The sequence below is a fragment of the Amphiura filiformis genome, chromosome 16, assembly GCF_039555335.1.
Source record: "Amphiura filiformis chromosome 16, Afil_fr2py, whole genome shotgun sequence".
NCBI classification, from domain to species: Eukaryota; Metazoa; Echinodermata; class Ophiuroidea; order Amphilepidida; family Amphiuridae; genus Amphiura; species Amphiura filiformis.
This window is the reverse complement of record NC_092643.1, coordinates 27,594,340-27,611,036: the sequence shown is the minus strand read 5'-3', so window position 1 is coordinate 27,611,036 and position 16,697 is coordinate 27,594,340. Positions and strand designations below refer to the sequence as shown.

Sequence of the window (16,697 nt, the reverse complement as noted above, 5' to 3'; positions counted from 1 at the left end):
TTTCACATTTTTACAATACACTTTAAACTGCATACTATAACACCGTACAATCATATTCCAGGTAATTTAATTTGCTTTGAGAAGCAATTTTGTATATTATATTTTCCGTTCGGGTTACACATTGAAGTCAATGGGAAAATATGCCTTGAAAAATCATTTTAATTTTATTGAACCCTATGATGTTATATATGTACATGTATTTAAAGCTCTGACTGAGAGGAATTCAAATATGGAACTTTTAAATATGTGGGGTGAAGCTAACTTTTTTTTTAATTTGTCAAATTTTATATTTTTTCCCTAAAATATTTGGTATTTTCAGTTTCATAACTCCTTAGTGTTACACCCTGTGTCATTTTAAAGTGCATTTTTGGATTCCTTGGTTCATTTGTAGCCAGAAAATGTATACTTTTATATATGTTAGGTATAATATGTGAAAGATATTCATATCTAAACGAAAAAACGTGCAATTTTCATCTCGCGAAAACATGTAACGCATTACCGGCCCAACTCAAAACGCATGGCCAGTGGGGTAATACGGCAAAATGGGATGTTACTGATATTTTGCTATTTCTTGTTTTCCATTGAAATATCTATAGACAATTCGAACAATGCAATAATTACGTATTTACCAACGTAATCTAAACAATTTTTTATTTGACTTATTTCAAACAAAATATATTTTATTTGTTCCAAGAAAGAATTTCCAACAACTGAGGAGTCAAATTTTACTACAGTTAATTTCCCGACTCCCTAACAAAATTTATAAGTCATTTTTTTAACCACATATCCACTGCATACATTTTCAAAATATCGTGCTCACATTCGTGGAATTATTTATCGATAAGCTGTTAAAAAAAATAGCATAATTTGCTGAAAACTGAATCAATTCCCATCGGGTTTTCTTTCAGTGGGCGCCATGATGCTTATTAATATTCTGACGTAAAAAGGTCATAGGTTGCGTATTTGCATAATTCGGAAAACTCCGGAAACTCTGCTGCTAAATTTCATTCATAAATCCAAAGTCCGATTATTGTGGTGACGTCGCTTTTCACATTCTCGAGCGCCGTGCGTGGCTCAAATAATCATGGCACAAAATGAACAAATCTCACGTCTCTCACGCCAAGCAATTCCAAAAAGTTGACAGCCCTGTTTTACATGCATCAAATTATGGGCCAGAATTTAGAAAAAAAATAATAAAAAAATAAATAAATTACAGACCTACCGAATCGAACAGTTTTGGAGTTGAAAGGGCAACAATTTTTTTCCTTGGCCTAAATGTAGATGTAGATGAGAACTGTGTCTAGCACTTGACTTATGCACACATATCCATCATCATGATCATGCACATGCATGCATGCATACGTAAAAGCTTTCATGAAATGTGAATACACAGCAGTTCACAATTCACATGCACGCATGTCACACGTGTTAATGTTTAGACTCAACTTTAGGGAACAAATCATAGACTTTTCTGTCGATGATTTGAACTCTTGACCACATATCCTAAAAGTACCCAGATACAGATATTTGAAAATCTAATTTACTTCTTCATCGCTGCTTGTGTCTTCAGATTCTACATCAATTTCTTCGTCTTCTTCGATCGTTCCGATGAATCCTGTGGGCAGCGCCATCTTGAAATACTATCCAATCCAGGACGCATGATGGCGCACTGTAAGATTTTGGACGGGGGTCACACTCCAACAAGAAATTTGCCATAGAATGAAACGATCAAATCAGTCGATAGCAGGGGCAGGCATTTTCTTCGGAAGGGGGGGGGGTGGTCCCAAATATACTTGGGGGAGGGTCATAGAATTTTTAAGGGGGGGGGGTTTAATTTGTTTAACCACCCAAAATAGGGGAGGTTATAGAATTATTAAGGGCTGGTGACTCAAAATGTTTGCGCAATGCGCGCGCATCATTAACTTCACAATCAAAATATGCGTACAATCTATAGCTATATAATGCACAATTTTTACACTCTCCGCACACCTTCTTTACACTTACGATAAAAAAATTAACGCGCTCTGTGCACTTTTTTTTTTACTTCCCAGCAATGGATAATTTGTCTTGAGTCTGTGTATGTGGAAGGGGGGGGGTCATAAAAATTTTCGACCCAAGATGGTGGGGTGGGGTGGCAAAAATGTTTGCCCGCAATAGGGGGGTAAAAATTGACTCGGTCACCGACATATTTGGGACCCCCATCCGAAGAAAATGCCAGCCCATTTATTAGGGGGGGTAAAGTGATCTTTGGGAGAAAAGACTCAAGAGCACTGTTAAAAGAAATTTGGGACCTTTGTAGGGATTTGTTGAATGACAACGATGACCAACATGGGCCTGGGTATGGGCCACCTACCTGGATTGAAGTCCCCCACCTGGATCCCGGTTCCGAACTGGGTGTTGATTTTTTTGACATATGCGATGCATGGGGGAGATAGAGTTGGAAAAAAATTCTTGAAGTAGTGAATCCAGTACCTTCTAGCAACACATAAATTTGGTACAAATGCACGTGAAGCGCGCAAAAATTTTGCCATTTGAAGCTAAGCTATTGAAATATGATGCAAAGGTGGAATAAATTTGCGCAAAGCGCACAAAAATTTGCACTTTTGGCCCTAAAATGGCCAAATATGAGGTTAATTTGGAAACCCACATACAGCTGTGAGCATTGGGGTGGGGGATGATTGTATGGACCAGCCCCTGGCAAAATATTGGGGGATTTATCCTATCCCGCATGAGTGGCCCCCTCCCCGCAATCGATTGCAAAATTTAGAAAACCCATAGGAAAATTGCCAAAATGGCTTGTGCCTTTAATCAGACCCGGTGCCTCCAATCATGGTTGGTGCCCCCCGTGTGATGACCCAGCTACACCACTGTCCCCTGGGATCTACACCTAGGCCGCCGGGTCTGGGAAAAAATTTCAGTTTAATAGTGTTAGTTCCGTCAAGTTTAGAGAGATTAGCCCCCCACCCCTGCACCACTAAGTTCCCCCTATAGACTGAGTTGAAAACTTGTTTTCCCACCCCTCTTGAAATCAATAAGATGTGGGTGTGGGTGGTAAATGACTGGTCTCCATATTGGTCTACCAAATTCCAAAAATTGCTTGCCCCAATGTACACTCTAGAGGCATAAAAAGTTGCCCCAAGGCAAAAATGCCAAAATAATGTGCCCCTCCTATCAACAGTAGGCCCCCCCCCCCTACCAAAAAAATCTCCCCCCTTTCGACATGCCAAAACTTTGCCCCCCCCTTGCATATAACCCCTATTTAACCCTGAAATTGTCTAGTCATGTGAAGTAAGCATATTTGAACGAAACGGTGCCCAAAATATCGGTGCCAAAAATCGCTTGCCCTCCCTCTGGGAAATCACCGCCACTGCCAAAATATTTTTGGCCTGCCAAAAAATCTTTGCCCTCCCCCTATTATAAAAGGATGGTGCAATAATTATGCGTCCCCCTGGGGTGGTGAATTCTCAAAATGGTTTGCCCAAATTGCTTGTCCCTCGTGCCAAAAAAATCGCTGCCCTGCTCCCCCCCCCCTCCCTTCAGTGCCAAAAACTTGCCCGGCGGGCCCCAGTACCCAAACTATTATAAGAGTGGCACCCCTTTTTAAATGTCCAATATTGCATCAATGCGCATGTGCAATTCAATCAGGCGACGCGCTCCGGCATTTGTTGTTTCGCAGTTTTCCGTCTTCGTTGTTTACTGAATTAGTCGTGATCGGAAGTGCATGTTTTTCTTCATAAGTAATGGAAGAGGATCACTGAGGTAGCTTTGCATTTTCTCTGCATCATGTAAAAGGTACGGTGTTACTGATTTGTCTGTGAAAAAAGTGAAAATGATGATATTTAATTATGTTTTTGGATAAATATGTTGCGACTGCTTTTCAGAACCCGCAGAATTTTGCAACCCAACTCAAGGGGCAAGGGGCGTTGCATAAGCTTACTCACTACATGTAGTTCTAGTTCTAGTTCTAGTTGAATACGACTCAACACCCCTAGTGGGGAAAGACGAATCGGGTATGGTGTGCGCTTGTTCTTCCTTAAGTGGTGAAGTGATCTTTGAGCTGGTTCTTAAATGCTTTGGGTTCTTGGATATTGATTATTTCTTGTGGTAGATTGTTCCAGTCTATGATAGGGACAGGCATAAAAATTTCAAATTAATTCTATTAACATGAATTGTTGTTTATTGGAAGAGAGAACTTCTCAGAAACAATTTGACACCAAAACCAATCTTCTACTGTATTGCTAAGTGAAGTTATGACTGAAATTACTGTCGGAACATTGGGCCATTTTCTCTGATAAGACTTACCATAGGAGTGTGCATGGGGGGGACTTGATAATTTTTGTGCCCCCCTGTCAATTTTTTGTTTTCTCTGTAATTTAATCTAATTTTTGTTGAATATTATGTATGTTATCATTTTCAACACATCTGTGAAATTTTGTATGAAAATTCAAATTTTAAGGTGGTAAAAAAGTGATTTTTGTGCTAATTTTGGTCAAATTTTGCCATTTTTCGGCCATTTTGGGCCCATTTTAGGCAAAAACAATGATTTTTCCCAAGCGATAACAAAAAAGTGCTTTCTCCCAGCAAATAAGTAAACTGGAATTGTTATGTGAAAAGGATGAAAGTTTTTGTCAAACCATGTTTCCCTTTTGTCAGAAGATGAATTTTGGGTCAAAATAGAATTTTTTCCCAAAAATGCCCCTTTTTGACCCCTTTTTTGACCAAAACAGTGATTTTCACCAAGGCATATCTCACAGATAAAAATATTCAAAAGTGAAGTCATTGTTGCATTCTGCTTCATAAAGCATTGAATCTGTTGTCAATGCAAACTAGAGCATCTGAAACAGATTAATTTTGGTTTTATTCATCATTTTCTCCAAAAATGGTGTTTTCAGTGGCACAAAATGGCACAGATTTACATAGGGCTTTATTATCAAGTAAAATAAATAGCGCCCTCACTCAGATGTGCCTGTCCCTATCTATGACGGTTCTTGGAATAAATGAATACTTGAAGCAATCTTTTGATGGTTGAAGTTCGATGAATGATTGTGAATGAGATCTCCTGGTGGAGCGCTGTGCAGGCGCAGTAGCGTTCGCAGACTGGTATGGAAAGGTAACCCTGTATCGATTTCTGGAATATGGCTAGACAGGTGATGTTTCTCCTTCTGGCTAGTGTTCCCCACTGGAGTTGTTGGATCATGGTGGTAACACTGCTGTATCTGTCGTAGTCATTTTTTACAAAGCGGGCCGCTCTCCTTTGAACTGCCTCCACCTGATGTATGAGTTCTGTAGTATACGGGTCCCAGACCGCTGAGCAATATTCAAGTGATGGCCTAAACTAGCGAAGCGGTATGCCAGATCTTTGATATCTTGTGTGCATGAACATAAATTTCTCTTAATGAACCCCAATGATCGGTTTCCTTTTGCAGTCATATGGTCTATGTGTTTATTCCATTTAAGGTCATTTGACAATTCTACCCCGAGGTATGTGTGTGAGTTCGTCTCCTGCAGGGTAGTGTTATAATGAGTATGTATGTGTTTTGGGGTTGCGTGAGTTTGTAACTTTCATAATAAAACACTTTTCTTGATTAAATTTCATTTGCCAAGTATGCTCCCACACTGTGAGTCGGTCAAGGTCAGTCTGTAGAAGGTCGGCGTCACGGTCACCAGAAATGGTTCTGTAGATTACGCAATCGTCTGCGAATAATCGTACAGTGGAGGTTATATCGTCAGGAAGGTCATTGATATACATCAAAAATAAGAGTGGACCGAGTACAGTGCCTTGCGGAACGCCAGATTTGACACTGACCCAGTCCGAACATTCACCTCCGATAACTACCCTTTGCTCTCGGAGCATTAGGAAGTTGGATATCCAGTTGTAGGTCGGTCCTCGTATGCCGTAATGGTCAAGCTTCAGCATAAGCCGTTTGTGTGGCACCACATCAAAAGCCTTGCTGAAGTCCATAATCACACCGTCGGTCTGTCCTTTCTTGTCAAGGGTCTTCGTAAGGTCATGGGTCGTAAGAATTAATTGAGACTCGCACGAACGATTGCGGCGAAAGCCATGCTGTTTGTCAGTCAGTATATCAAATTTGTTTAGATGGAGCATGATATTCAAATGAAGTACATGCTCCATCACCTTGCAGCATATAGACGTGAGTGAAACTGGTCTATAGTTGGAAGGCTTGGTGCGGTCTCCTTCTTGAAGATTGGAGATAATGTTTATGCATCTCCAATCATTCGACAGATTGCCTGATTCAAGAGAAAGCCTGAAGATGGTAGTCAAGGCTGGAGCGAGTTCTTTAGCTCCCATCTTCAGGATGCGTGCCGGCACGCCGTCTGGTCCTGTCGCTTTTCCGGGGTCAAGTTCGGTCAGTAATTTTTCCACCCCCCTCTACAGTAATGTTAACATCTGGCATTTGGTGGTAATGTTGTTTGTCAATGTTGGGTATGTTTCTTGAAAAATGAATATAGTGTTGACATACATTTTATAATGTAGGACTGAAATAGTAGTATTCTGCACCAACCTTGGAGGCTTTCATGGGAGTGTGAACTGTGAAGTTTAAGCAGGATTCCAATAATGATCATTAAATGTTGTAATGTTGATGACTCGAAATGAAATGTCGATGAGTCCTCAGTTTGACATCATGGCATGGGATTCATGGCTAACCAAAGATGTTATATAATGAGATGAGACACTTCGTACAATTAATGTGCAAACGGCCTGTACCAATGTGCAAGGCTCCCGCTAGCCTTCAAAAACTCTGCGTCCGATCGGACGCACAACTGTAAAACCTGGTCGGGAAATGTGCGTCCCACAAAATTTGTGTGCGTCCATACATGTATGTTAATGTGTTGGGCAACAGGGAATACAATTTTACAAAGCCCCCGATTACCGGTATTCAGGGGCGTCGCTAGACCAATATGATTCTGGCCTGGGGAAGTCCCGATTGATTTGTTTACAAGCTGAACACGTGCCGCTATAAACGTGCAGTTAATGTTTATTTAATTATTTATCACAACCTGACAATATTCAATTTTTAATATTTTAAGTTTATTTTCTCATAAATAATCTTGGTTTCCTTTATTAGTATTATTGTTAGGCCCTTCACAATTAATTCTTAGTTTCCTGTTTCATGGTTGAAAACCAGGGATGAGGCGACTTTTAATTATTAATTATCTTTTATTTTCTTTATTTTAAAAAATAAGTGGTCGCAACCTACATCAAGCCATTTTGACAAGGAGCATGCATTTAATTATTTTACTACTATGTTTGATTTTATACATAAGTAATGGTAGGCCTACAATTAGGTTCTATATTTATTCATCATTATAGATGATTGATATGATCAAAGTCAGAAAGTAGCAAATGGTAGTCATTAAAAGTTATTTTTAAAGAGAAAATCCAAATAATTAAATATTTTGCAATTCTCTACTTTGGACGCGGGCGGGAAACAGGAAACTAAGAATCAATTGTAATTGGCCTTACGTTGAATAAAAGCAATTTTTAAAGACAAAATTCAAATGATGACCCTTTTTCGTATTATTTGTGGCAGCGCACTAGTTTTAGCTTTGTAGCATCAACAGCACGTTAATTTAAAAAAAGAAATGCGGAAGTAAAATTACGAACTAAAATTTGTTCCAGATTGACAGACTTTGCTCATGTTTTTGCACCTGTTTTTGACCACCTTTCGAACCAAAACTGACACAGAAATGAGAAAAATTACCATAGCGAATGGAGATGGAATGTCACAGCGAAAATGCACTTTTATTTTTTTTAACAATCAACATTTGATGAGGTGTAGACCGGGTATGTGTGTATCGTCATAATCGTGAATTTCAGATGGACGCCTTTAAAAATCTGTCTGGACGCAAGTTTTTGCAACCTCGTCAGCAAACTTGCGTCATTACGGACGCACATTTTTAAAACCCTAGCGGGAACCCTGATCTCAGGAGATACATCACACACAGTTGAGTTTATTTTTGATGTCATATGTGGTGTACCCAAAACCATGTAATTTGTTTTACTTGCATTTACCGATAGTTTGTTCGACTTGAACCAATTACTAATTTCTTTCAATTCATTATTAATTAATTGATATTTACTTTCAATATAGGCCTATCTTTATGTGAGTACAGAATAGTAGTGTAATCTGCGAATAATATAAAGTCTAATACATCTGATATAATATCGTTTACATAGAGAATGAATAATATGGGACCCAGTATAGACAGTCACATGGTTTTGCCGACAGCAGTCAAATTTTGCCGACAAAATTGTGTATTGGGGGGTGTCACACACCCCATACCCCCCTCTAGCGACGGCCCTGCCGGTATTGCATCGCATTACATAGCAGTTTAATGCAAATATTTGACAGATTCCTGATGAGATTTTAAAGATCTGAATACGTAAATATTAGGCAAAAAAAAAAAAAAATTGTTTGTTTGTCCATAGAGGCTTATGAAACAGTAGGTCGGATTTTTTTAAAACAGATATTGCACTTGAAACTGACAATTTGAAGACTGGTAAATAAGTCAAAACACACAGCACTTCACTGGTTTAACTCTTGAGATGGTTCGGCATGTTATACTGTTCATTTTCTTTACATTTTCTTTCTTTAAATTTGTATTCTAACCACTGTTTTATACGATGTCCCATCGATGCAAAAAAAAAAAAAAAGACACAGTCCGGACCAGGGTACACGGTCGGTCGGACATGGACAAACAAATAATTTTTTTGGGGGGGCCTTATTGTCAATAACAAATTACGTGATTGCAAACTTGCTGACAATGTACGATAGTTTAGAAAGTTGTATTTTTGCTCAAGTGTTTGAGCAAAAGCTTATCACTAAAAAAAAAGACAGTCCGGACCAGGGTACACGGTCGGTTGGACATGGACAAACAAATAATTTTTTGGGGGGGCCTTATTGTCAATAACAAATTACGTGATTGCAAACTTGCTGACAATGTACGATAGTTTAGAAAGTTGTATTTTTGCTCAAGTGTTTGAGCAAAAGCTTATCACATCTCGCTGCCGTAACTTCCGTAAGAATTTTCATTCATTGACTGGTGACCCGGATTAGAAATGTTGCAAAATCAGAGTGGTTAAAGGTCAATAACTCGTTTACTGAATGGTCCATTGGTTATGAATATTAATTAAGCTTTATTAGGAGTGATCAGTCAACGTAATTTTCGTGATTTTTATAATGATGAAGTAATTGGTAAGCTTTTTATATAATCACTAATTTTTGGGCTGAATCAACTTGCGTCCAACTGGACGCAACGGGTTGATGAAATTTGTTGAACATTGCGTCCATGCCTATGTGAAGACAGTGTAAGAGTCACATTTGCCTAGTCTCGGGCCAGACTGTATGAACAACAAGTGTCAGGACCACATAATTAACTGATTGTGTAGGAGACTAGCACGAGAGTCACATTTTCTGTGCCGGTAAATTAAAAATGGCGGTAAATTACCGGTAAAAAATGGTAAATTAAGTAAAATAAGTAAATTATAAATGCTAGTGTCTGACCGATCAGGTCCCTATCTGAATCGGCCGCTTGGCCGATCAATTCCCTCTTTGATCTGCCGATTCGATCACCGATTACCAATTCCCCAATTGTAAACAATGGCTGCCATCGCCATGAGTAAATTTCACCTGTACAGTATGTTGAAAGGGTACTTGTACGCAAAGTATTACCATAATTATGTATGCTCTGAGCACAAAAATACACTCCCCTGCTCATTTACAATACTTAATTTGACCATGATTATTCTAAGTTCAATTTACCTTTTCCCCCTGATATCTGAGTTCGTCAAATCATTTGATCGCCCCATTTTAATATTGTGTTTACGTTCAAGTCAGTATTGAGTTTTGCACACGGTCCGTAGCTCTCTCCAATCTGACACGCATGTGTGTAACCCGGAAGTGTTGAGTTTTGCACACGGCCCGTAGCTCTCTCCAATCTGACACGCATGTGTGTAACCTGGAAGTAAGAACTACAATTGTTCATATTCATCTGCTGGCCATACGGCGTACGTACATGTGCATGCGGGGAATTGGCTGCATTTTTTTGCTCGCAATTGACACTGGTTTCTGTCTTCTTATTGTCATTAGCGTTCGAGGTACCGGTACTCTTTGTCCTCTGCTTTGTAAAGTCATTAATCTTCCTCTGTCTCTCATTATTTGTCTCCTTCAGTTTTACTTCCTCATTTATCACCTCAGATTTATTCAAAGTAGTACTTCTGTGCTTCTCTCCAAAGCTTGGTGAGTTTTCCTCTGACTGAGGTTTTTCTATTATCTTCCCTCCTCTCACTGTATTTCTCCTCTCTTGTCTTGTTAGTCTTACTTTGATGTCTTCTTTTTCAGCTTCACTTCCTCGTAGGTCACCCCTGCTGTAGTATGGGTACTACCATCCTTTACCATCTTCTCACTGGTTTCCTTCTCACTTAACTTACTAAACTTACTTGAGCTTAACAACTTCTTCCTCAACTTCACTTCCTCATCGTTCATCCCGGCTGTATTTACAGTGGTACTTGGAATGATTTCATCTTCAATTTCACTCCCTTCTCTGTCTCCTCAACTGTATTAGAATTGTCAAATCTATGTCTACCGCTCAATGAATCTATTTCCCTCTTCTCACCGTTTTCTTTCTCAGTCTCAATTGTCTTACTGAACTTACTTGACTTACTTATGGAGGATTTAATCATCTGCGGCTTCGCTTCCTCCTCCCTCTTCTTATCTTCACCAGAAGCGGTATTTCTATTCCTGTCCCCCGGTCCTGTCCCTACTTCTCAAATAGTCTTCCTCCCTCACCGAGGATTTTCTATCCTCATCCCTCTTCATCTTGGATCCCTTCTCATTTGTTCTGCTCAACTTACTTGTCTCACAAGTTTATCTTGCTTGTGTGGCCAGAGAACTCTGGTTCCATTTCATTTTCTATCCTCTCGTCTACCTCATCTGGCAATACCTCAAATTTATTTGAAGTGGTACATGCAATCATTACTCTACTACTTGAAGTATCTTCAGAACTCACCGAGGATATACTAGTTACCTCATCACTTACATGTAATATAACATCATTGTTTGAGTTCCCACTTACATGTAACTTACAAATCTTACTCATGGAGTAACGGTAGTCAGTCTTCTTCATCCTCACTCCTCCATCTATCTTCTCGTCTTTGCTCGAAATGTTACTTTTAGACTCATCACTACTGCTTGCAGAATCTTCATCCCTCTTTTTCTGCTTCTCACTTAACTTACTTATGTATTTACTTACATGCCTCTCACTTAACTTACTTGTGGAGTATCTATTTACATCATCAATCTCCTTTTCTGTGCTACATCTGATTACTGGCGAAATTTTCGCAGCTTTTTCTGTGCTCCTGGCACTATTAATATGTTACAAGAGTCCACTTGGGTAAACTTACTGCTACTTTCATTCAGTTTATACTTCTGAGTTTCACTGTTATTGGAATTCTTTTTCCTTTCAGTGGCTATATCAACATGAATACGGTGCAATTTTGTAGCTCCAGGGGTGTAACAAGTGGTGCTTTCAACATACGGTGCGGTGTGCAAATCATGTTTGTTGTGCGGGTCCCTGCAGCTACTTCCTTTATCTTTTTTAACGAAAGGATTGAGAATTGGATGGTTGAAACGTCTCATCTTTCTGTATCTGAATAATCTTCCCTCTCCGTATCACTAATCCCTCTTCACCTACTTCAGTTCTTCTCTGTAAATCTTCTCTCAAACTCTTGTTATGTTGACGTTCTTTGGGTGAGAAGTCAGGGGTTACATATATGTTGCTCCATTGATCTGTTTCTTTTAGCTTTTTAGCATTCGTTTTAAACATGTTCCTTTTTGCCAATCGCTCTCTACTGCCCTCCTTAAATCTGATATAGGAGAGTGATATTTAGCTCTCCTTAGTTGACCATTCTCTCCTTACATTCTAATGTAAATTGTCAAAACAGCTCTCCTTGAAGACTCCAGTAGAGATATTTAATGCTCTCCTGCAAATTCCAAAAGATAGTCCCTGAATTAAGTACCTAATTTGCATAATTTATGCATATCAAGCAAAATAACCTTGTGCACAGATTATCTGTACAAGTTACAGTGATGAAACTTGGCGGAGAGTAGCACAGCCAGAGGTTCTTGACCTGATTTGCTTTTCAGCACAAAATTTGCATAATTGTGAGGTCATTTGGGGTCATCCGGGGTCAAATCGCCATATATTGTTGCAGGTTCATGAAATTTAGTGGGAATGACTACTGTAGGAAGAAAAAAATGTCAAGGTCATTTTGGGGTCATCCAAGGTTATCCAAGGTCAAATTGCCATAGATTGTCGCAGGATCATGAAATTTTGTGGGGACGACCACTGAAACAAGGTCAATTTGGGGTCATTCGGGGTCATCTGGGGTCAAATCACCATAGACTGCTGCAGGTTCATGAAATTTGGTGGGAACAGCCACCTTAGTGAAGCAAATAATGTGAAGGTCATTTTGGGGTCAAGTCAAATTGCACCACTTAAAATAATGGGCGTCAAGGTAGAGGCATTGCGGCCGATGCTTGCGACGAGAACCGCGCAGGTCTAGAACAGCGAAATTCTAGTTTATCTTAATTTTTACACTTTAAACTTAAATTACTTAGAGAATAAACGATAGGAATTTTTTATCGTAGTGGATGCGCCGGCATCCACTACTCAAAATATTGGACCTGCCTGTCGTCTATCACACGGTAGAGGATAGGCGAAATAAAAATTCCTATCGTTTATTCTCATTCTTAGTCAGTTAAATATTATTTTAATAACTGTAAACAATTTTTAAAGCAAAAACTAAGTTACCGTCATAAAATGAACGAACCTTGTTTACAACTTCACGTATTCTGTTGCGCGTACTGCTAGCGCGTTCGCGTATTCCGCACTAGTAGACGCATAATGCGCGATACATACGCGCACCTCTACACATGTGTTACGCATTATCAAGACGCATGATGACGTGGGGTCGTCTCACGGCCTGATAGATGGCACCGAAATCCCGGGGGCACTTCAATATGAAATGAATATAGGTGTAGGGCAAAATATGGGGTCATTGGGTGAGAACATGACCTTTTTTTTAATGGAATCTTTGGCTGAGAGCCGAAACAGAGCCAAAAAAAACCCTCGAAAATCGAATTTCTAGTTCTAAATGGCTTCAAATTTCATTGTTTTTTCAAAATAAGTATCAAAATCAGTGAAAAATGAAAGTTGCTGTTTAAATTGAACTTGTAAGGGTCTTTGGGTGACAGATCAAATAGAAAAATAGGGGTCTTCGGGTGACAGAGCATGTGTTCAGTAAAAAATTTGGGGTCTTTGGGTGACAGTGATGGTGAAAAGGGGGTCTTAACAGCCCTACATACGCGTCACCTCCAAAGTTGAAGTGCCCCCGGCCGAAATCATGCGACCACTCCCACTGACTAAGAATACTGATTACAGAAATTACAAAGTGAGATGTACCTTATTTGATCATATGAACAAAAATTAAGTCTATTTTGGGGCTCAGCCATCCCGGCTCAACATCGCCAAATTCAGCGACTTGCCAGAGCTGCTTGCCCAATCCCCTGATTGAGCACTCGTTCCCAACTGAAATTACATCCAATCTGATGGATCCTGCCAAGTACAATGGAGTATCAGTATTCATTGTAAGGTTTGTAAACGTAACCTGAAAATAATTCAGTCCCAGAACACAAGTTATAAATCGGTCCCATTTCGATACTTGTAATTTTTGGGTAACTTTTTTCTTAATTTTTCAAAATCACACAAATGATTGCAGAACTTCCCTCTAGGTCGGGGGACTCTCCAAATCGGCGAAATATTTAAAAAAAAATGTAATTTTGTATTTTTTTAGACTGATTTTGATACCAGAATATATTTTTCAAATTTTGTAAAATTATGTATTCACATTTTGCCGAGTTAGCCCGAGTAAGTTATATTATACAGAACACTTGAATCCAGCATTTCATAAATGATCAGTGATTCTATCATGCATCTTGCATTTCATGCAGACCACCGTTTCCTTTTAAAACCCGACTATGAACAGATAATATTTGTGTGATTGAATTTTCATATTCAGACAACATGTAGGCCTAAATAATACATATTGAGTCTGTGATTTTGCCACTAAATTGCCAGTTGATTTTTTTTTAAATGCAGAATAGTAATTTATGAATCAAACATTTCAATTTGTGAATGCTTTGTTTGGGTATGGAAATAAAAAAAACAATTATGAAAATTTCTGCTGCAAAACTGATTTTTTTTTCATCATCCTATTTAACTAGAGCTCTCTATTTTTACAAGTTTAGACTGGAATGAGTTTAAACGGAAGCAATGTGGGCTCCTAGCCTGAAGTGTCTGTGACATGAAGAGTTGAAAAGTGCATGCAGATACTACTAGGGGGGAAGTCGTTCATTGAGATCAAAGTAGGGTGACTTTTTAATTGGCCAACTGTTCCTGTGTTTTGACTGACTTCATGCAATCATATCTGTAGGCTATGTACTACTAACTGGATAAGAGGAAATATTTTTGTGATCAATTTTTTTGTGCTTTGCCAGTTTATACCGGATTCATTTGTTTTTAAATCCACAATTTAAAGTTCTTTAATTTTAGTACTCTTACGTTAAACAGACATATAGATGTTCTATAGTGTATCCTTGGACTATGGATCTTGCAGGCTTGTAGAAGGTGCTTTAATGTTGCTATAATTGATAAAGTCATATTCCATTAGCTATATAATAAACTGTCATTACATTGTTGACACTGACTCAGCTCTGTCCAGTCAACTTATGAACCAGATAGAGACAGTACCGTAGTACTAGTATTAGGGAAAATTGGCAGAGTTAGAGGCTAGACAAAAATAATTTTGAAAATGACATTTATTAAAATTCTAAAATTAGGACATAGTTTTTGTAAGGTCTGAGATCTACTGGTATGCTTGTACATTGCCACCAGACAAGACAAAAATTAATGACTCGATCAAAACTGATCATGAACATTTTGTACAGCTCCAGTTGTGCCTAACAGGATAGAAACTTGCAGATGTACTGTGGTACATTGATCCCTGAGATATAGATCAGATCAATAGCAAATATGTGCAAATCTATATATGCATGCACACGTACATACAAATTGAAACGAAAAACAGTTGGTGTTTGCTGTGTACAACACAGATAAGAATCCTGTCATAACCATTTGATGTAGAAAGCTATGCTAGGATTTGTATGCAACTGGCATTTGTAACCCAAGGCATGATAAATATGTATGTAAATGAGGAGCTGTGTGTTATATATCTGTGGTTATATGATGCGCCAAGATCTAAGCCAATTTCTTCCTCTCCGGGCTTCCTCTCTAGACTGCTGCTTTTTTTGCATTGATTTACAGTGTGTGTGTATTGATGTGATTTATTCATTTTATATTGCCTCATGCTGTTACTTATAACTCCAAGCAGAATATGCATGGGTATGCTTTTTGCTTGGATTCTGCAATACAGCTTGGGAAATCCCCTAATTACAATGTAGCTCAAAATGTTTGCCTACAGAGTTGAAAGCTTTTCCTGGCATCTCGTTTACCAACCTACATGTAGGTATTTAGAACAAGTTTGTTCAATTTTGCTAATGACTAAGGATACATGTAGATATTGGTAGATGGTATACATAATTTAGTCTTACAGTTACGGTAACTGATGTATTGGTACTATTATATCTGGTGAGACAGAAAACTATATACAAAGAGAATCTTTAATAATTAGCCTCATCTTCAGTCCCACTGATCCTATCAAATGTAAGCACACTGTTTAAGCTTGTGTATATGAAGAACAAGAATAGACTGAGGTATGTCATCATGGTTTGTCATGATACGTATTTATAATAAGATATTTTTCCCGTTATATTTTTCAGATGATGGTTACTTCAAACATTTGTTTAGCTCTCCTATATTGTTATACCAATAGCTCACATCGCACATGACGAGGCTTACTAATATGACTTCAGAAGTGGGCAAGGATAAGGTGAGTCGGCAATCTTTACATTTACCACTTTTATGACAAGAGCCAATATGTGACATGATCTGGTCCATGGGGGCCAAAGGAGGCATTTTTGACAATTGTTCTGTAATTATTACATTATACATATAATAGGCTATCATTTACTGAAAACACCAAAGGTCTAGCATACTTGTTTCTAAAGTTATGAAGTTTTTTGATGCCTATTTTCTTACAAATTTTATTGTTTTTTTACTCCATATTTTTACCTTTATCTCAGTTTCAAATTTGCTGCCTTTGGCCCCATAGACCAGATTGTGTCACATATTATCATTTCAATGAACTTGGTATATAAATTTTTCATCACATTTATAAAATCCACCTAAGATTTGAAATAGGGCAAAATGTTAATTGTTATAGCCCTATTATCTCACAGTTTGCAATTTGAATGGTAAGAATATACCAATAAACAATTTAAGGGGGTACTACACCCCTAGCCAATTTTTTGCTTATTTTTGTGTTTTTCTCAAAAATTATGGCGCATTGGTGACAAGTAAGATATATGTATATTATAGGGGCAAGGATTACAACTACTGCACTGAAAATTCAGCAACTCAAGGCAAGTAGTTATTGGTTTATTGATCAAATATTGGTTTCCCTCATATTTGACTGTAACTCCACAACTTGTCTGTGC

The 16,697-nt window shown here is 38.4% G+C and overlaps 2 protein-coding genes across 6 annotated transcripts in view; one reads left to right on the top strand and one right to left on the bottom strand.

The window, feature by feature from the left end:
• LOC140135828 (probable ATP-dependent RNA helicase DDX27) overlaps window positions 1-1,655 on the bottom strand; it is a 35,275-nt gene extending 33,620 nt beyond the window's left edge. The window contains exon 1 of the mRNA XM_072157457.1: window positions 1,545-1,655. Coding sequence (XP_072013558.1) covers window positions 1,545-1,631 — 87 coding nt within the window. The 5' untranslated portion in view covers window positions 1,632-1,655. The remainder of the gene's footprint in view (window positions 1-1,544) is intronic.
• Window positions 1,656-3,661: 2,006 nt separating this feature from the next.
• The window catches only part of LOC140135826 (AKT-interacting protein-like), a 44,013-nt gene continuing 30,977 nt past the window's right edge, over window positions 3,662-16,697 (top strand). For all 5 annotated transcript variants that reach the window (XM_072157456.1, XM_072157452.1, XM_072157455.1 and 2 more), the window contains exons 1-2: window positions 3,662-3,792; window positions 15,921-16,030. In XM_072157456.1, coding sequence (XP_072013557.1) covers window positions 15,986-16,030 — 45 coding nt within the window. In that variant the 5' untranslated portion in view covers window positions 3,662-3,792; window positions 15,921-15,985. The remainder of the gene's footprint in view (window positions 3,793-15,920; window positions 16,031-16,697) is intronic.